The sequence below is a fragment of the Suncus etruscus genome, chromosome 3, assembly GCF_024139225.1.
Source record: "Suncus etruscus isolate mSunEtr1 chromosome 3, mSunEtr1.pri.cur, whole genome shotgun sequence".
NCBI lineage: Eukaryota > Metazoa > Chordata > Mammalia > Eulipotyphla > Soricidae > Suncus > Suncus etruscus.
The window spans coordinates 105,604,795-105,627,470 of NC_064850.1; the positions used below are offsets into that span (position 1 = coordinate 105,604,795).

Sequence of the window (22,676 nt, forward strand, 5' to 3'; positions counted from 1 at the left end):
CTGAAGCTTCCTGAATTTTAGAACTTTATCAGTTCTTTGAAGGAAAATATTTCTAGTGGATTACCAATAATAAAGAAAAAGTGCACAAATGGCTGTAAACTAATGTCAATGGTGCATTTTTCTCCAGTACTTTCTCTACTTAAAATATTATATTAAAGATAAGATGACAAGTACAATGAAGATACATGACAATAAAATAGAAATTGATCATTAGAATGCAATTAATTACTGCTGCACAATATTTTGTAATTTTCATTTGTTGGTGGATATGAGACATAAAATGAAAAATAGATTTACAACTCAAGTGGTATATACAAGTGTTCATCAACCTTTTTTGAACTGCAAACTGGTATCTATCCTACATATTGGCACATGGACAGGTAGCTATACCCAAAGCAATGATTTCCAACCTTAGTAAACCTGCTGAACAGTACCTGCAACAGAGGCTGTGGACCAGTACCTGTTTGAAACCACTGCTGCAAATTTACACAAATATTTACTCTCTACTTTCCAAAGCTTAGTTTGGGGGACTTTATTTTATTTTGTTTTTAAGGAACAAATCTCTCTGGGATTTATCAAAAAGACAAGATATGAAGTGTTGGTAAGGATGTGGAGAAATAGGAAAAACTGCACTCCTGATAGGAATGAAAACTAGGAAAGTTGAAACATAATAGGGAGGTTCCTCAAGAAATTATAACAGAACTCTGTCTGTAGAGATAGTATAGCGGTCCTTGTCTTGCACACAGCTGACCCAGGACAAACCCAGGTTCGATCCCCGGCATCCCATATGGTCCCCGGAGCCTGCCAGGAGTGATTTCTGAGCACAGAGCCAGGAGTAAACCCTGAGCACCAGTGGGTGTGTCCCCAAACAAAACAAAACTAAAAAAAAAAAAAAAAAAAAAAAGAAAGAAATTATAACAGAACTATCAGGGACCACAAAGAAAGTTCAAAAATTAAGGCTTTTATTTTGTGTACATAAAATTAACCTTGGTTCTATAACCAGCAACTTCATATGGTCCTGTAAGCAGCAACAGAAATCTTAGTACAAAACTAGCAAGTTCCGAGAATCACAGGTGTGTCTCCGACCCTTCCTCCCTCCAAAAATTCCGGCAATCTTTTCTAGATGTTTATCTAAACAGACAATTAAAAACAAAAACCCAGAACCTTTGTCTGCAAGTATTCATCGAGGATTTTGATTTTTTTTGGGGGGGAGGGGTTTGGGGGCACACCAGTCAGTGCTTAGGGGTTACTTTTGGCTCTGCACTTGGAGTCTGATGGGCTCTGGGAACCAATGGGATGCTGGAATAGAACTCAGATTGGCCTCACACAAGACAAATGCCTTATTTTACTATCGCTCTGGCCTCCACTGTCTTTTTTTTTTTTTTTTTTTTTTTTGGTGGGGGAACACCTGACTGGGTTTAGTGTTTTCTCCTGGTTCATTGCTCAGGGATCATTTTTGGCAGTGCTCAGGGCAACATATGTGGTTCCTGGAATTGAAATCAGCTTGGCAGCATTCAAGGCAACCATTCTGTTTGCTATACTGTCTACGCAGACCAAATAGCAACATTTTATAAAAAAAAAATTAATTGTCTGAGCTATGTAATCAAGCTATACTGTTACAAATTCAAGTACTAAAAAATGTGATATACACATACAATGTGCTAACTAACTATTCATCCTTTGAAATAAAGGATGAGACGTTTATTGCTGGCAACAACATGGATAAATGGGGAGGACATTAAGCTAAGTGGAATAAAAATGTCAGAGAGACAAACATTTCACATTATTGTTTATGTATGAATTCTTAAAAATATTTTTAAAAATAAATTTAAATTAATAGGAAATTAATAGGAAAGAAATTGTTAAGGGCCTTGGAATGAGGGATACAAGAGAGGTTAGAGAAATAGCACAGAATTTCAATAATAAAATAAGTAGCATCTGTAGAACAAATAAATCATATAGAAACTGCAACGATATAAATAAGACTGAGTTACAGAATTGAAAATTTTCTAAGAGCAGAACTTAAATCTTATCTCCAAAATTGGTAAAATGTGAGTTGTGAACATATTATTAACTTTATGAATAAATATTTTCACCATAAATTATTATATGCATGTGTCTATACTTATAAAATACTTTAAGTAGCTTATAACTATATTTGTTAAATATGCTTAATAAATGGAGAGAAATAATGTAAACCCACCCATGTAATAATATCTCTTAATATTACATCTATTTATGGTATATGCCCATTTATTTCCACTTGTGAGTAATTATTATCAGTTATGATAATGTTTATAACACGCATTGAGAAACAAGTTTTATCTAGATTTATTTTTCCCTTAGAAAATATTTTAATGCTATCTGTATATCTTAATAGCTTGTCTTTTTAATAACTATTTTGCAAAAGGTATTAGACATTTATATATTTTTTTAAAAAATCAATTGTAAATGCTTGATGGCCTTAAAAGTCAAGTTTATAAAATATATTTCATAGGTATTATAAAATACATACTGCTGAAGGCAAAATCATTAAAATGATGTCAAAATGCAACATTAAAAAATTTGATAAGTATGGCTACTGCTCTTTCTTAGTCCCAATATCTGGGCTTTGTCTGCACTGTGTAGTGTGAAAGGCAATTTAATTTTCATAGGTTACTTCTGAAAAGAAATAGCAGATATAACATATATGATTTTGTAGGATAATTTTTTAATTCCAATATAAATACTATAAAGTAAGAACATTATTTCAACTTTTATTTAACCAGGTAACAATTTGGTTTTTGTCTAATGGGGATTATCAGTCTAAATGTGCTCTACCAGTTCTTTTATTTTTTTATTTTGGGTCACACCCGGCGGTGCTCAGGGGTTACTCCTGGCTGTCTGCTCAGAAATAGCTCCTGACAGGCACGGGGGACCATATGGAACACCGGGATTTGAACCAATCACCTTAGGTCCTGTATCAGCTGCTTTGCAAGGCAAACGCCGCTGTGCTATCTCTCCGGGCCCCTCTACCAATTCTTTTATGGCTACCTTAATTCACGTTGTGCAAGATAAAAAATACATAATTTATTTTTTACTTATTCTATCAGCATAGAAATTTAAGAAATTATTTTTTATAGAGTCACTATTTACTGAGTTCTTATTGAAGCTAAATACTATGTAAAATAAAGAGGCATGTTGCACTGTTCCTGACTTTAAGCTGTTTATTGTAATTTAAAGAAAAAAATATGAACAAGAATTGTTTAGTGACAAGTAAAGAAGGGTTTAGAGTTTAGTAATAGACAAATGATAAAGATAAAAGATAGGAATTTTAAAAAAGGGTTAATGTGAGTCAGAATCAGTCTAAAAGCTCTGATTAAAAGATAAGAGATTAAGATTTGAGATAAACAGTGGGGCAAAGACTTCATGATAAGAACTAGTTGGACTAGTTCCCAGCAAGAAGTACTTTGACTCACTAGCTAATCTGATGAGTCTATGCGGAATATTATGTTAGCAATCATGAGATATTTAATAATCATCATCAAGTAAATTGTAAGCAAAGTCTACCTTTTCTAACATCTCATTCCCTCTGGTGTTTTAATGCAATAGAATTATGAATTATACTGCTGTAATTAAGAGAAGTTTAAGTGTCTGATATTTGGAAGAAGTCCAATTATTTTTCAATAATATACATAATAATGATTCCTACCAAGTTCTAACACATCTTGATTTATGGGAGAAAAATAATCATTGAATGAGCTGCAAGACAGAGATATTTCTAACAAGTGGTATTTTAGGATGATGGGTGCAATGTAACAATAAGCAGGATACTATAAAGTGCACAGGGACCAAACAAATCTGTTACTGAGTCATAGGAGAAATCATTTCTTACTCTTATAAAGTGAAGTACTTAGACAGACTAACTACATTTATAAATAATGAATGTCCTGAATGTCTTATGGTAATCATTATCTTCTTTTAGAACTTTCTTCTAGTGCTCAATACTGAACTAGCTATCTTTGCAGTGAAATTTTAAATAAATTTTAGATTTAAATTCAAAGACCCTTTTTCAAATACCATATTCTCCAGCATATAAGATGACTAGGTGTATAAGATGACCCCCCTACTTTTCCTGTTATTAGTGTTTGAACTATATTCGCTGTATGACTATCTCTCTTTTAATGTACACCAACAATCATTTTACATTTGTAATTTGTAGTGAGTGACTGTGATTTTTTAATTGTGATCTACATTGAAAGCAGGGAGAGGCGGCTCCTACAAAAGCAGCTGAGGTGCAGTGATTAATAGGACAACTAGTGAGAGACAGAGCGCCTCCTCTGTGTCCCATAAAAGCTGAACAAAGGACTGAGCACCAGAAAGCCGCATACCCAGCGCCTGGATATGATGCTACACGGTAACTCAGCACCTCTATGTGCCTTGAAAAATTAATCAGGAGAAACAGCAGACTGAGTGATGATGCCTGGCAGCTGGATGGGATGAGGAGGTAAAAGGGGGGAGGATCACTGGTTCCTGAAGCTGGAGTAAGTTTCAGCACGCTGTATACTGGTGTATAAGACGACCCCCGACTTTTAAGAAGATTTTCGTGGGTTAAAAAGTCATGTTATATGCCTGAAAATATAGTAATTATGTAAAACAATACTCTAACTTCAAATAATTCTCAAATTTTTCTTTTCTAATAATTGTCCAATGCTGTCTAAATTTCTGTTATTTAGGATAAAACGGTTCTACAAAAGCAGAAAATATTATAATTACATATACAAAACTAGGCATCTATCTTGATTAATAAACTAATTTAGTTTAATTTAAATATGATATGCAATAATTTTACAACATATTTTGCTGCTCTTCAGAACAAAGTATTAAATGTGTTATATCCTTATTTGTCTAGTGTGTGACATTAAATTAAAACAAAGCAAAACTAAACTAAACAAAACCTGTGCTTTAAGCATAGTATCTTAAAAAGATTTATGTGTTGTCTTTTCTCTTGCATGAATTAGCACTTCAGCACATGGCTTTTCATAAAGGGCATAAATCTAATATTTTGTGAGCTCAAATATAATCTTCTATGACTTCAAAAAACAACTTTATTAAATGTCTTTTGAGAAGTTGAGTGAGAAATGCATTACACATTAATCACTAATTATTCTTTATAAGCATTCAGCATAGAGAGAGCAGACACCCTTTCTATAAACAAAGGGCCTACAAGCACTCCTTTCTGCTCCTTATCAATTTTTCCCATTATATCAAATCTTTTCAGGAACTTCATTTTCTTATTTTATAAAAATCAAATTTCCTCTTTGTATTCACAACTCTCTATTCCAAGTATTACAAAATTAGCACAGCAGAGAACAATGATACTCATTAGTGGGAAAAAATAAATCTGACTTATTAAATGCTTTTGAATCCTCGGCTTTAGAAAGATATTGAGGAAGGAGTTATTCCAGAGTATGTATTTTATAGATTCTTCTCCAGTTATTATTCCAGTAGTTGTTGAAAGTAAGTATATTATTTTATTCATGACTATAAATTATAATGCAATATTAAAGTTGAATTTATCAAGAACAATAGAAGAGTAGGAAGGTGCTTGTCTCACACTTGGCAGACCATACAGTGTTCTTTAGATACAGATCCCATATAGTTCCCCAAGAACATCAAGAGTGATCTCTGAGTGAAGCACCAGGAGTAAGCACTGGCCACCAACTGGGTGTAGCCCCCAAAAGAAAACAAAAGAAAAATTAAAATGCTAAATTTGAATTGCAAATTGCATATGTATTTAAATCACTAACTTAACCTAACCTGGGGATTTGGGTAGATTATGCTGGAAGAAAGCATATATTTATTCCTTAATATTTTTTTCAGTTTTAAAATTGTTTTCATGATCCACTAGTTAAAATTATAATTATAACAAATTAGTTGCCTTACCATTGTTGTCTCTTGAATGGATCCAAAGCTGTTGATAAAAATGTTGACTACTACATCAACAGGAATGCCTATAAAAAATTAGCATATACTTAGTAGTTGTAAAACACTTGGAGAAAATTCTCATACTTTTACACTTACATTTTATTCATTTGGCTTTAATATATTTTAAAAGCCAAATTGGATATAAAATTATAAATATATGGTCTTAATACATCATCTTTGCCATTGTAAATTATTTTTTCTAATTTGGGATAATAATAAAAATCAAAATGATTTATTCCTAAATATTTATCTCTTAAATTATAATGTTTTGGGGGAAATACTTACACTGAAACATTTAAATCAGCTTAGAACACTCATTATAATCAAACACAAATTATTTTTTGAAAATTTATTTATTTAAGATATGGTTTGATTTTTGTATTAGTTTTGTTTTGTTTTTGGGTCACACCTGGTGACGCTCAGGCTCAGGGGTTATCCTGAGTCTGCTCTCAGAAATCGATCCTGGCAGGCATGGAGTACCATATGGGATGCCAGCATTCGAACCATCGTCTGTCCTGGATTGACTGCATGCAAGGCAGACACTCTACCGTTGTGCTATCTCTCTGGCCCCTGATTTTTGTATTTTTATAATCAATATAACTAATTTTGGTTCCCATTAAACGGAGTATTCAGCACATTTTATTTACAACTACTATAGCATGATTTTCACTCATAAAATTGTGAAGTTAATCAGACATAGAACAGAATCATCATAAATATACATTTGCCTGACCTATTGAAATATAATAAAAAAGTTCATGGAGAAAATGTAAGGAATAATTTCGCAAATTTTTATTTCTTTACTCATTGAGGTTGTTGGTTGGGATAACAAAGAGAAAGGCAAAATGTGAACTTAGCCTTTTAGCCATAGAACCACTGACTGATGAAAAACAGGTGGTGAATCAATATATAGTAGACATGTGACAACCCAGACCAGGGCTGTTGTTGAAAGTAACTGAATAGGTTCTGGTAATGAACAAAAACTTCTGTTTTTACAACATAGTTGTATAACTTCAGTTGACTAGAAGCAGCTGCTGACTTTTTTTTTCTTTGCAGAAAAAAAAAAAACAAGTTTATAATGCTAATCTGATCTACATTAATACCTGTCTTTAACCAGCAACTAAGATTACAGTTTTTCAGATGAGTTTTTTTTCCCTATAACATTTTCTATCACATATATCATCAAAAGAACAAAATAAACATAAAATCAAAGCAAGAAAAATACAAAACATCGTGCAGCTATACAATCTTAAACTTTTATTGTAAGTATGATTTTGGCTTTTGAAAGGCATGATAAATATTATTTGGATAAAGCAAAAACAATGTAGAAAACATAATCATCTTTCTTTACAAGGCTTTAACATTCTTTTGTAAACTATACATCATATTGTAGCAAAAGGACATAATTTTCACAAAAATTAATGTGAAATGCTAAAGAAATCTAAACACCTATAGAAGTATTCAATGTCTAAAAATGAATTTATGAAATTCTTCAACAAATTACAATACTAATGTCCATGAATAAAACCAGATTTGTATCCAGAATCTAAAGTTTTAATTTTTCAGATTAAGAATAGTAAATACTTTAAAAATCATTAAAGAGGTAGCTGATTAATTCACAAAATTCACCATTTTGTAGATTTTTTTAAATGGGAATCATACAAAATAGATTTATAATTTGGCTATCTTTGAGTATTTTCAACATGAAACTTTTTATTTCCAGTAAGTAATAGGTCATTTGGCATTTCAAACTTTGATTGTTTTGAATATCACTAATAAATGATTTTACATTGGTGTAATTTTACATTGGTGTAATTTTTAGCTGCAAATAATGAAGGTTTTGTAAAGAAACAAACAAACCTTTGAAATTTGGCCTTATCCTGGGATCATAACTAACCAACAGCCTATTCAAGATATTGCTCGTGGAGTTGGCAGGTACACGGGCAAGGTCCTCTGCTGACTGCTGGCTAAAGAATAAAAAGAAAACAGGACAAAACCTTGATGAATATTTTAGGACAGGAAGCAACAAAAATGGATACTTTTCATGAGAGAATAATTGCATTTGGAGAAAAGTTCCCAGCTATAGCAAGAATTAAATTGAAATGAGTAGACAGTGTCAAATATTGTTAGAAAACAAACCAAAGAAGTTCTTAGCACTTGTCATTTTATAAAACAGCCTTATGTAGTACTATATTGCTTTCTTTTATGAACATTTTACTTGTGATGAAGCCACATGTTTCACAATCTAACATAAAGGGGATGAAAACAATACTAAAAGAAAAATCATATTTGAGTCAAGTGTATTAGTTTTCTGAGCAATAGTGTTTAAAAAAAGTACATGAGGTCTCAAAAAAATAAATAAAAAATTAAAAGTATATGAATGTGCCAGAGCAATAGCACAGCAGTAGTGCATTTGCCTTGCACATGGCTGACCTAGGTCGGACCTGAGTTTGATCCTTGGCCTCCCACATGTTCTCCCAAGCCAGGAGTGATTTCTGAGCACATAGCCGGAGAAACCCCTGGGATGTGGCCCATAAACCAAAAAAAAGCATATAAAATAACTATGTCTATAGATAAAGAGAGGAGTACATACACAGCGTTAAAAATCCAAAATAGTCATACTGATACAGATGGAATTGTATTTCTCAAAGAATAAACAGTGAATGTTCTCTTTGAGAAAACGTTAATCCAGGGGGAAAATTGTTAAAAGCAATTCTCCATTACCAGACACATGAAACAAGGAGAAATACTCTTGAGTGCTATTAGTATAAAGCTTGCTGCACTATCTCAGGCTCTTCAGCAGAATTTTTTAAGACCTGCCATATCTTTATATTTTAATTAATTTGAACAATGAATCTTAACTAGATTAGTAGCTGCTTAAGGTCTTAAAACACACACACAAACACACACACACACACACACACACACACACAAACTTTAGAGATTTTAAAACCCAATTCAGTGCTAAGAAATTAGCTCCTGTGAAAATGCAATGCACCTAAAAGGCTTGCAGTTCAACCCCTGCAGACTCATCCTTAAGTCATTAATTAGCTTTAAGGTTTTCCAAGCACTTCTATGTGTGTGACCTTATAAAAAAAGAAAGGTTTCTGAGGCTGGAGATAGTACAAGGAATAAGGAACTTGCCTTGCACCTGGCTAACCCTCATTCTATTCCCAGCAGTACATATGTTCCCCAGGAACACAGAATCAGAAATAGCCCTGAGCACTGTCAGGTGTGTTCTAATTTTTTTAAGTAAACAACATTTTTTGAAGGTTTTTCAGAAGTTCATGAAAAATACTTTTTATTATTCTATTTTATTTTACTACTTTTCTTTACTAATTTTAGGATTACTAATATTATATTGACAGTTTGGGGTAAACATATTCATATTTTCTGAACTCTAAACCACTCACAGGATTAAAGCTACTTGAAGTATCTAGCACTAAATATGAATTAACAATGGTAAGTATCAATTTCATATATGCTATTAATTTGTACAAAGCATATGTAAATGAAATTAGCTTAGCATTGCCTTGAAATCTCAGTGTGGGGGCTGGAGCAATAGTGTACTTGTCTTGCACTTGGCCAATCTGTTTTCAAACCATAGCATATATGGTTACCCAAGCACAGCTAGGAGAGATTCTTGAGTAACTGAGCCAGAAGTAACCTCTTAGCATTGCCAGGTATGACCCAAAAACCAAGCAAATAAACAAAAATAAACAAAACAAATAACAAAACCCCCTTGGTTGTGGCAATTCAGTTTTGTGTTAATTAAAAAATTTAGTGGGGGGAAAATCTAGTGAGAAAGACAAACACTATGAGAAGTGACTGATATTAAGGAAAAACTTTCAAAATAATCTAAATTGATAGACAAGATTTTCAATTAACATTAGAAACAATCTACAAAATATTTTGAATATGATAATTTAGTTGAACCTTCCAAGAGATAAGACATAATACAATTTTTAATTGCTTAAAACCATTGTGTCTATGATAATTCTCAGCTACAGAGACCCAGGGATGGTAGTGAGATTTTCCAATGGTTCACAGGTAAAATTGTAACCTCTTTATTGTCAAATATCACCCCCTATGAAAAGATAGAAAATACTTAAGAGAATGAGTTTATGTGGGAAAACTGGATATTAGGATAACAGTGTTCAAATCCATCTATAAATATTCTTATTTAAAGGAGGACAATAAAGTTTTTTGACTGCAAAATGCATTTGCAATGGAGCAATTAAAGATTATTACTCCATTTTGATTGAACTTTTTACAAGAACGTTCTTTCCAAGCAATAAAACTATAAAAAAAAGCATAAAAAATTAACACTGATTTTTGTATCAGGGAACTTTATAGCCTGTCTTTTTTTTCTTTAATTTTTTTTTTTGAAGCTACAATATGCTTCTTTGGTATATGGAATATTTTGAGCTAAAATAGTTGAAAAATAGCAGATTTAGCAAAAAGCTTTCTCTGAATTCCTCTCACCTACCTAAGGCCAGATCTCCCAGAAGAAATTCAATTGTCATGAATGTCCTCCCTGGAGCATTTAATTAATGAAGTAGGATTGAGGCTTCAGTCTAGGGTACTAGCAGATATCACAGTCCAAATTTAACAGTACCTATCAGACCTTCCAACCTACTATCCAAGGGTCATTCTTTTCTTTCCTTTTTTACTTTTCCTTTGAAGACTTAGTGCCCTCCCCATCTCCTATTAAAAATGCAATCTTACAATTTCTTTTTTTTATAAATATATTATTTATTTAAGTAACATGATTATAGTTGGGTTACAGTCACAAACAGAACACCTCCTTCACCTGTGTAACATTTCCCCCTCCCAATACCCCCCTTCCATCACAATTTATATTGGAATTTACCTGTTTTCCTTTGTCTGATTCTCCTCCATATATGTGGTATTAAAATTTAATAAAAGTATATATTTATTTGCTGTTAATGTGTCTGTTTTAATTTTATTTCAGATTTAGCTACATACAGAGTGAAAATTAAAATTTCTCCTCTCTCTCTCATTTCAGATTTTATTATTTTACCCTTCTGACTGGTGACCATTCAGGGGTCTCAGAATAATTCTCGTTTTAGTTCATGGTAACTCCCACTCCTCATAGTATTCTAAAGCTAGTCTGTCCTTATCTCAGTTTCCCCACCTTATTGAATAAACAAATGGATAAGTCTGCTAGTTGGCAATTATTTAATGGGTGTGTTTCCAACTAGTCTGAATCCATGGGTTTGGTTCCTAACAGAATCGTGGTTTCTATTGTTATAACTAACTTCCTCTAACTTCCTATAACAAAGTTTGTTGTAGCTTCCATACAGCAAAGGAATATAACTCTCCTATAACTTCCTCGTAACTAAGTTTCCTTATCTATAACAAATTGTAAGACTAGTTGAATTGGTCAAAAGAAGAGATTTGGTATACCATAGCTTAGGATCTAAATCTTAGATTCTAGATTTTTGTTCTTAATTGTAGCTTACCTCTCCTTTCCAGAAAAAGACAAATAAAAATACCTCTCTCTCACACATTTATAAGCTGTTTTTTCCCCTGTCGTTTTTTTATTATACTGTTTGAGTAGTATAAATATATACTATTTGCATACTATTAATACACTCTGCTTCTAGCACTTTCCAAATCCCAACTCTGCAAAATAGGCTTCAGTCTCAAATGCCTGGTTGAAGGTTCATCTTCACCTGAAGGAAGACATTTCTTCCTGAGGTACTTATTCTCTAGAATAGCTAAATTTTTGTTTCCACAAAAGCTTCCCATTACTGTCTATTGTTGAACCAACCACTTCTACAAAGGAAAAAATAATCATGAACAGCTCAGATCAATTGTCTGCTATGGAACCAAAACTGATAAATTTACCAGCATGTCCATCATTTATGAACTCACTTGTCTAGGCAGAAGAGATATTAATCAATAGAAAGCTGATTCTCAGTCTCTCTCTCTCTCTTTCTCTCTCTCTTTCTGTGTATGTATGTGTGTGAGAGAGAGACAGATGACGAAAAGGGAGGAATAAGTGGGAGAGAGAAAGAGAAAATCATATAAGCCAGCCTAGAGGTCAAACCAACAGTGTGAGGGCAAATTTAACAGCAAGGCCTGGGCATACAATAAAACAAGGTTATGAGATTTATTTTCTTTAAAGGTACTAAAATTAAAATGTAATATGGAATTCAAATTTCTATTTAGGTTATCACTCCATGATAGGCCCAAAAACAATCATTTTACCATATAAATATGCATACTTATATGTATGTAGTTCATTAAGGCACACTTAGTGTACCTGAGGTTTTATTAGTCTCACTAAATTTTAAACATGCTCATCCTGAAAAATATGAAATTACCCCTCTACAAGTTATCAGTCACATTCTTATTTCTGGGTGTTTCCAAATATTTTAATCTCTTCACATTTTAAATAAATTCTTATTTATTAGCAATATTAAAACTCAATATCGGGGGCCAGAGAGATAGCATGGAGGTAAGGTATTTGCCTTTCATGCAGGAGGTCATAGGTTCAAATCCCGGTGTCCCATATGGTCCCCCGTGCCTGCCAGGAGCAATTTCTGAGCCTGGAGCCAGGAATAACCCCTGAGCACTGCCAGGTGTGACCCAAAAAAAAACACAAAAAAATAAAACAAAGACAAAAACAAAAAAAACCTCAATATCGGTTTAAAAAATCTCTTGTGATAAAATAAACATGCAAATATTATTTTATTTTCTGTCAATATATTTTCATGTTTTTGCTACACATTAGCTGATAGGAATATTTAATCAATAGTTTACCTCTACATTACCAAGTGTGGCCCTAATCAAAAATATTAAATTTAAAAATAAATTTAAAGCAATTTAAAATTTAAATCACAAACCATATCGTATACAGGTAAACATTATTTCTACCTAAGAAAACAGTTTTTTTAGTCTTATGATGCTAAATGATTTTAATTCATTGCTACATATTAATTATATCTTAAACATCTAGGTAGAGATGCCACATTTTTCAAAGAGCTAAAACAAATTGCAGGTAGTAAACTTATGTTTATGTTTATGTTTATACTCATTCTTAAATTGAAAATTAATGTTTACAGCAAATAAATGTGAATAAAAAGATTAAATTTTTTTTTTTATTTTTGGGCCACACCCGGCGGTGCTCAGGGGTTACTCCTGGCTGTCTGCTCATCCTGGCAGGCACGGGGGACCATATGGGACACCAGAATTGAAACCAACCACCTTTGGTCCTGGATCGGCTGCTTGCAAGGCAAACGCTGCTGTGCTATCTCTCCGGGCCCAGGTTAAATAATTTTAAATGGATCACACACTAAAGATTTATTTAAGTCCATATGTACTCAGTTCAATGTTTTACCTATGCCTTTTTATTTCAAGAAATCTATCAACAATCTGATATACTAGAAAAAAGACTTAGTTCATGGAAATATGATATTAATTTAAGAAAACAGCTTACTCTACTCAAGCATCAAGCAAAGTGATCATATGGCTAGAAAAAATAAGATTTTATATCAAAAGCCTTTTTACAATCAGTACTCTTTTGTTCACTTGCCTAAACTTGAACCAATATCATTACTAATAAGGAAGTTATGCATGGAATGCATCAGGCTGTATAGCTGTATGATGTAATGTTTTCCAGCACTAAAGGTAAAATCCAGAACTTTCTTTCCAAAGGGAAAGATCAATTTTCCATTAACTGCAGAATGTTCTCATTTTAAATGACCATTTTGTGACCATATCGCACAGTTTCATTTCAAAACAGGTATGCATAATTGTATTGCTTAAACTGCCTCCATCAAATCAAGAATCTGATTCCAAAGGGATCGTGTTGTTTTTCATAGATCTAAATGCAGCAATAGTTAGCCAAATATCTCAGACTACAGTCTAGTATGGCAGATGGTTATGAATAAGTTGAATGTGGGGATCTCCAATGATTTCAGCTGAATACAAACTAAAGTAAAAACAGTTAGTAGGAAAGAAGCAAAATGTAATAAAATGGTAGGTTGTATTATTTCTCTTTATTCTAGGCACTAATTCGTCACATCTTTTATTTTATTTTTTCTGTCTTCTAAAAAAATTGCTTGGAGACCCTACCTAGCAGTGTTGAGCGCTTATTTCTGGTTCTGTGCTTAGAGACCACTCCTGTATGGTCTAAGAGCATACACTCTATGAGACAATACAGTGAGCTGAGAAGTAGAGCTCTTGCAAGGTAAGCACTCTACCTACCTACTGTACTCTCTGTCTCTAATTCTCCCTTTCTTGCCTCATTTATCTTTTAAACCATAGCCATCACAGGACAATGACAGTCTATGTCTTTTCTGGAAAAATACACATGTTTTAATGCTAAAGTTTCTATGAAATTGTCCTTCACAGAAACAAATCTAAAAAATTTGTTAAGAGAATATTTTAAAATAGCAGATACTTTGGATTAATAAAATTTTTAAGGTAAACATAAAAATTAGGAGGATGCTAAAGAGAAAGATCTCCAGTAACAAAATTTGGAATGAGTTGAGCAACAAAATAAAATTGTATTGGATTTAACTCAAAGTCAAACCAGTAAGAAAAATTAGGACAGATACATAATGACTTCTTTCATGTGTGGAATATAAAGACACAATGTCAGAGAATAACAAAAGGTCCAAAGAAACAGAACCTGTGAACTGATCTACAGTATCCTTTACCAAGGTGGGTAGATGGAAAGGATGAATGTTGAGAGGTTATTCTGAAAAAAAAATTATAGGAAAAAAATCAAAAAATTTTCTGGGAATATGGTGTTAAAACATTGTATGTTTAAAGCCCTGTTATCATAGTGACTAAACAACAATGTATAAAATAAAATCAGTAAAAAATAAATATTGACTAAATAAGTAATAGAAAACATATATATTTTAAGCAGAGTTCTATATTCTTGATTTTGATTTGTTCTCAACTTGACAGAGCATTAATTCCATACTCTTTTTATAATCTACATATAGTGAATTTTACCAAAATTTACAGAATGTAAAAGGAGAAAATAGAATTATATTTAGAGAAACTTGACAATGGTTACTCTATAAGGTGATTAACCTATAAATTGAGAAGCCATGCTTTTTCATTGTTCTTTTAATATAATATGACAAAACAGGAAATGTAAACACTGGTCTTTCTCTACAAGACTCATGAACTCAGTGTAATCAGAACAAAAGAGCAAACAAATCCCAACTAAAGAGATTCTACAAACACCTAATTATTACTCCTCAAAATTGTGAAGGTCCTGAAAAACAACAAGGAAAATTTGAGATGCTCCCACAACCAAGAATAGTTTAAGGAGCTATTAAAACTATAGTGAAATGTTATCCTAAATGAGATCCTGAATTAGAAATCAGACAATAATTATATAAAATAAGAACATAGACTTTAGTCAGCAACAATGCATCAACATTTCTTAATTGTAGAAAGTGAACCATAGTAGTCATGATGGAAATCTATTATTATAACAGAGAATACTGGGTGCAGTATACTATAAATTTTATACTATTTTAACTTTTTTTTATAGATTATAAAACTGTTGTAAAATAATAGGTTCTGGAAAAAAGAAGTATAAAAGACAAAGATTAACAGCAACTTCACCAAAAAAAATACATAGGTGACATATAAAATTTGAAAAGATATTTCATTCATCTTGTCACAGATAAATGCAAATTTAGGTGCTACATCACTGCATTCCTAATAGAATGGTCAAAATTCAGAACACTGACAATCACAAATGGAAATATGAATATTATTTAATACCAATTTTCATTCTCTGCTTGCTAGAATGCAAAATTTTGCATTTACTTTGAAAGACAATTTGTTCAAAGGCAATAGATTATAAAAACTGGTATATAGAAATGAGCTTACAATGATAATGGTGGTCCAGTATGGACACACTGGTGGAGGGTCTGGTGTTGGAAAATTGTACAGCTATTAAGTATCATTAACAATACTGTCAATTTAATTAATAAGAAAAAAATCTCATCAAACCCACTTACATACCCACTTTCAAGTTCTAGTTTCATTTGCATTGTCAAATAAATTCTCTTTGCCTGATTCTTCAGAGGATATTCATTTTTTCTTTTCTCCTAACCACCATATTTTTAACAGTTTATGAGGTGGGTTTTTGTTTTTGTGCTTCATTCATTACCTATCTTGGTCTTTTCTATTCCACATAAGTGACACATTATTAAGTAATAGGACAGTTTTTTTGTGGTTAATTTACTTTACCTTATATCCATGTTGTAGCAAATGACAGCAGCTGTTCATAATGCTGTTATGAATAAAGGGGTGGCATGTATATGTTTGAATCTACTTTCAATTTTATTTCACGTAATGTTGGGAATAGTATTGCTGGGTTCTGTGGAAATTCTACTTTTAACTTTTTAAGGAATCTCCATACCAATTTCCTTAGAGGTCTTATCAAGTTATATTCCCATCAAAATATGTGAGAATGTCTTCTTTATGCTCTTTCCAACATTCATCTGAAGAAGATGGGTTAGTTTTATAGGTTTGAAGTTATAAGGATTTATGGTTTTCATTACCATGTTCCTATCAATAAGTGAGATCTAACATGCTTTTCATATGTGTTAAATGTTGTTACCACATAGATTTTTAAAAATTGTTTAAATAACAATTTTACAGTGCCTAAGCTAGTATAGTGAATGAATAAGATGCTTCCCTTGCACATAGCCAACCATGTTTTGTTCTTAGCATCCCAGATACCAGGACACTGTCAGGAATGATTCCTGATATAAATGGGAGAAACCACTGAGAACAGTTGGGTGTGGCCAACAAAAAATATATATAAAGATATACTTTCCAAGTGACAACCCCTCTCCAAGGAAATGAATACTATGTTAGTACATACCAAATGTTTCAGGTAATTGCTCAATTAAAAATAAAAAATAAATAGTAATAATTAGTTTGCTATTTCTTCACTGAACTTAATGGCTCACTATTAAAACTATTTGCATAAAGCTTACTTGGAAGCCAAGTTTAACCGATTGAATTTATCTTAAATAAAATCTGATACATCAAGAGAAAAAAGTAAACAGCAACAGGACAAGTATGATTGGATATAGTTTCTAATTATTTCAACTTCTAAAATTAATAATTCAACATTGCCCCCCAATATCAATCAATGTTTGGTTATATGAACTTTAGAAAAGGAGAGTAATGACTATAAGCAGATGTGGGTCTCAAGCTCAGAAACAAGTTGGCACATTATTTATACATCAGTCTTTAATGTAAAATTACTTATTATAGATGATCTAGTTGTTGTTCTGAGAAATAATAAAGTTGGCAGGACACTTGCCTTTAATGTGGCTAACCTTTGTTCAATACGTGGCATCTTATATGGTCTCCCAAGCACTGCCAGGAGCAAAGTTAGAAGTAAACCTTGAGCACCACCCAATAATAAAGAATGTCCTTAAAATTTTTGTTTTGTTTTTGTTTTGGGGTGACACTCGGCAGCGCTCAGGGGTTACTCCTGGCTCTACACTCAGAAATTGCTCCTGGCAGGCTCTGGGGACCATATGGAATGCCAGGATTCGAACCACTGCCCTGCATGCAAGGCAAATGCCCTACCTCCATGCTATCTCTCCAGTCCTCCTTAAATTTTAAGCTAAAAATTCAAGAATTGACTTGCATACCTTCGAAAATATATTTCTTACAGGAATACTTCAAAGTTTCAAGATATGTGCCGCACTGCATCAATACAAAAATAAAAAGTGACATAAAAAGCCATTCTTTTCCTATGTGTTCCTCCAAAGGACAAAAAAAACACTTTTGTTTTGTAGGTGCTCGTGACATAGATTAAGGATAAGGCATTGAAACAAGGCTTGAGTCTTGGTTAGTGGAATAATTGGTCACAGGATATAATGGAGGAAAAAGCCCCTGAATTTTATTCTTCTAAAGTTGTATCCAGTGCTACAGTTACTAAACATAAACATTTAAATAGATTTTTCAGAAGTTTGAAATAGTATGAAGGGTAGCGTTTCAAATGTCATGGTGAGTTTATTCACTATCCAGTAGCTTTATAGCTGGAAAGAGGGACAAACTCATCTTAATAGTTCAAACTTAACAATTGACTAACAGCCAAGAGCCATCCAAGCATGGCAGCTGCTCAAACACCTGATTCTTTCTTTCTGTTCTTCCTAAAAAAGAAAGTCCATTTATCCTGACCTTTGAGATGCTTACAGACCTAAACTCAGCAAATTCTTACTATTACAAAAAAATTGCTCAATATTATAGAGATATGTTTCTTCATGAACAGTAAAATGAACACATTAAATAGGCACACCTAGTAACAGTAAAACAAATCATCGAATAGGCACCATGCAAAGAAAGTACAGGGGCCGGGCGGTGGCGCTGGAGGTAAGGTGCCTGCCTTGCCTGCGCTAGCCTAGGACGGACCGCGGTTCGATCCCCCGGCGTCCCATATGGTCCCCCAAGAAGCCAGGAGCAACTTCTGAGCGCATAGCCAGGAGTAACCCCTGAGCGTCACAGGGTGTGGCCCAAAAACAAAAAAAAAAAAAACAAAAGCAAAGAAAGTACAATTGTAGCTACCATATCTGAATGACATCATACACATAAAGATCATCGTAAGGCCAAGCCAATTTAAGGTGATGAAAATCTTTTTTTTTTTTTTTTTTTGGGCCACACCCGTTTGACGCTCAGGGGTTACTCCTGGCTATGTGCTCAGAAATCGCCCCTGGCTTGGGGGGACCATATGGGACGCCGGGGGATCGAACCGCGGTCGGTCCGTTCCTTGGTAGCGCTTACAAGGCAGACACCTTATCTCCAGCGCCACCTTCCCGGCCCCAGGGTGATGAAAATCTTAATAATGGCTACTGCTTGAAGGAGTTATGAAATTAGATATGACACTTAGAAAAGTTCTAAAATACTATAAACATATTATGCCTTGATCTAAGTGGTAGACTCAACGATACACACATAAGTAAAAAAAAAATCCATTGAGTTTTATGACAAATATATGTACTTTGCTAAATAAATTATGTCTTAACATTTTTTAAAAAGGGGGAAATCACCTGGACATATTTGGATGCCATAGAGATTAACACTAATAAAATTTTACATAAGAACATAGTAAATTACATAATTTTCAAGCAGGCATTTGTTATAGATACACATGCTTATCCCACATTAGATAAATGCCAAGATTAGAAATTTCAGAGATGTAGCTCAAAATGGATTATTATATGATTTCCATGATGAGGCATGTAATTTAGTGCCCAGGGTTTGATTCCCAAGATCATTGGACCTTCTTTGAACAAGAACAAGAATAATACTCAAACCTCTGAATATCATTGGGAACACCCAAAGAAAGAAAGAAGTTGCAAAAACAGAAATATTTTAATTCTTAGTCTATAATGGGTAGGTGGTAATTTTATTATTTTTGCACTATATATTATATATATATATATTTTAAGTAAAATTTTCAAGATTTAAAAAAGGTTTTAGAGGCCGGAGCACTAGCACAGCAGCAAAGTCTTTGCCTTGCACACGGCCAAGCCAGAACAGACCCGGGTTCAGTACCTGCCATTACATATGGTGCCCTGAGCCTGCCAAAAGAGATTTTTGAGGGCAAACTCAGGAGAAACTCTTGAGCACTGCCGGGGTGGTCCAAAAACAACAAAAAAAAAGTTTTTAAAATTTACACAAAACAATCTTATGTGTTCTATCAGTGCATATATGCATATATGCCCATAGAGACATAACAATGAATATAAACATAAAGAGAAAGAAAAAATTGTACAAAGTAATTAAATGATACTTTTGGAATTTTGTCTAAAATAAAGTATCAATTTAATATTCTATCTTAGACATTAAATGCAACTGTCCAAAAATGCAATGGTCATTTAAAGATAGTTCATCGTTTTTGGTCTCTGAAAAATTTATCTAATTCTGTTTTTTATTTCTTGAAAGGAGAAGCAAAGAAAGCCCATTTATTTTATAGTTCCTTGGTGAGTTTGTCTGCCAAGCTTATTAGATGACTGCAGGCATCATGAAGACAGAATTAATACTAAGCTGTGTTCCAGAAACAGAGTCTCACAACTGCCTCATATTTATAAAACTCTATTTGTAACTAACATCCAGATTAAAAATCATTAGTCAAACTAATATGTAACAAATACACATTTGTGATCAGAGAAATTAAAAGATTTGTGCTCAGAAAGTGGTTTTCTTTTATATAAAAATAATTTCATGAGTTATAGGACTCATTAAAAGCCTATAAGTAAACTTAATATGTTGCTTGATAATGATAAAAATAAAGAACCAGATAGTATGAAGCTTATAATGCTTGCTTAGCATGTAGTTGTTGCAGACACAAGCTTAGATCAAATCCCAGCTATCCAATGGATCCCTGTGCACTGTTATGCATGGCCCCTGAATACAGATCGTGTGGAGCATAAAAATAAAATGCAGAACTGAAGTTATAATAAAGAAAATATATTCTTACTGGTGACAGTAATATTGCAATTGTATAAGCGAATTGACCAAAAGCCAATAAAATACTTGGACTAGGGATTCCTAACCCCATATTTTACTCCCAGCTCCTAGCCAAAATTGTTGTGTTCTGAGAATGGTTTGTATTATTTCTGTTAGATGAGCTTACTATTTGGGGTAGGGGTGGGGGTTGGGTTTTTTTATGGGCCACATTAAGCAGCTGGGATTACTGCTGGCTCTGTGTTAAGGGTTCAGCCTGGTGGTGCTCAGAGAACCTATGGATCAAACAGGGGTCAGACAAATGCAAAGAATGTGCCTTAACCCTTGGCCCACAAATCATCATATAGGTGCTTGTCTAGTATTGTGCTAGCCCCATATCAAGCCATATCTGGATGGGATTTTTCCATGAACAGGAACAGCCCCTGACCACAGCTGAGAGTGCCCCCACCAAATAAAAATAAATTATCTTGAAAATCTACTGATTATGTTGTTGTATGTGCTTTATGAGCAAAAAGTTAACAAAAATGGAATCTATATTAACCATTAAATATTAATGAGCAAAAGCCACATAAACTCCATCCACAGTGCAAGAAGAAATAATACACCTACTATATAGTCATTGTGTGGATTAAATGGAGAGTCAAGTCAATCAGTTGAAGGAAGAAAATCACATGAACTCTGTAATATCTGATGATGATGAGAGTATCACCATGGTTCAATATCTATGAGTAAAAATCAGCTCACAAAATAATGAGATCTAGAATAATAAAAAATATGTAAACTGTGCCAAATTTTTAAGACACTCTAATGTCAAAAACATGTGCAAAGTACATTGAGAAACACAGTTTAGAAAACACTCATTTTGCTAAATAGTTTCAAATTAATAAAACATACTTTCAGTACCAGGGAGAGATTATTCCCATTTCACAGATAATAAAACTGAGGACTGGAGAGTCAAAATAATTTATACTTAAGGTTACAGAGCATTAATTGGTCTACTCAGCATAAAAAAGTTTTCAAACTCAAGACAGTATCTTTAGCATGCATTAAAATTTGAGAATATGATTCACTCTCAATTACTATAAGAAATTCATATAATCTTTTGAAATTTTTTTATAAATCAGAAACCTGATTTCCTAATATATTTTTTGGGTCTTAGGATTTATGACACTAAGATTTATACATATATGATATTTTCTGTGTCAACATTCATACAATGAATAAAAGAAAGAATGTATAAAATTTCTGGTTCATCAACAAAGGAAATAATACATGTAATATAATTATTACAAAATTTTTTTTAAAAAATTGTGTTAAAGTTCATGGCTTGTCATAAAACTTTGTTGTACCAATGACTAGAGAGCTAGTATAGAAGATAAGGCACAAAATTCACACTTGTTCAATCCTTAATACTTCATATGGTTACCTGAGCACCACCATGCATGAGTGACTCTGAGCAGAGACAGTAGTAAGACTGCCAGGTGTGGCCCAAAAACCAAAATAAAAGAAAAAGATTTTACACTTATATTTACCGAGGTCAGAGCAATAGTACAACAGAGAGTGCATTTGCTATGTTCAATCCCCAGTGTGAATCACAGATGGCCCTCTGAGCCTGCCAAGAGTGATTCCTGAGTGCCGAACAAAGAGTCACTTTTAAGCATTGGTGGTTTGGCCCCCAAATTGGAAACAAATTATTTTTACTATTAATTGATCTATTGTGGTGAAAATTTTTTATAATAATCATGTTATAATACATTATAAATTATATTATATTAATTATATTATATTATACATTATAATTACATTATATTATAGAGCCTACCAGAAGTGACTCTTGAGCACAGAGTCAAGAGCAACTCATGAGCACTTCCAGATGTGGTCCAAAAGAAAAAAAAATTATTAGGTGGGTGGATTTCTAAGCAACTAAGAATAAAATGTTCACTGAAAAGATTTCAAAATGTTATATCACCTTGAGGAACTATCAATAATTGAAATTTGAGATGAAATTAAAAAGGATTATTCATAATTACTAAGATGACTATTAAACTGCTCTCCCTTTTCAATTAAATATCTGCATGAGAAACATATTTTAATGGTGCTTCCAGCCAAAAGAACATATCACAACAGACTAAATGTAGAAAATAATTCAACTGTTTTCCATAATCTACTAAAGGAAACTGAACAATTTAAAACAATGCCACTCTTCTCACTGT

The 22,676-nt window shown here is 33.0% G+C and overlaps 1 protein-coding gene across 1 annotated transcript in view; it reads right to left on the bottom strand.

Annotated features, from left to right (window-relative positions):
- The window catches only part of GLRB (glycine receptor beta), an 82,882-nt gene that overhangs the window by 46,666 nt on the left and 13,540 nt on the right, over nucleotides 1–22,676 (bottom strand). Inside the window, exons 3-4 of the mRNA XM_049769621.1 lie at nucleotides 7,828–7,934; nucleotides 5,926–5,993 (exon numbers count right to left, since the gene is read on the bottom strand). Of these exons, the coding sequence (XP_049625578.1) occupies nucleotides 5,926–5,993; nucleotides 7,828–7,934 (175 nt within the window). The remainder of the gene's footprint in view (nucleotides 1–5,925; nucleotides 5,994–7,827; nucleotides 7,935–22,676) is intronic.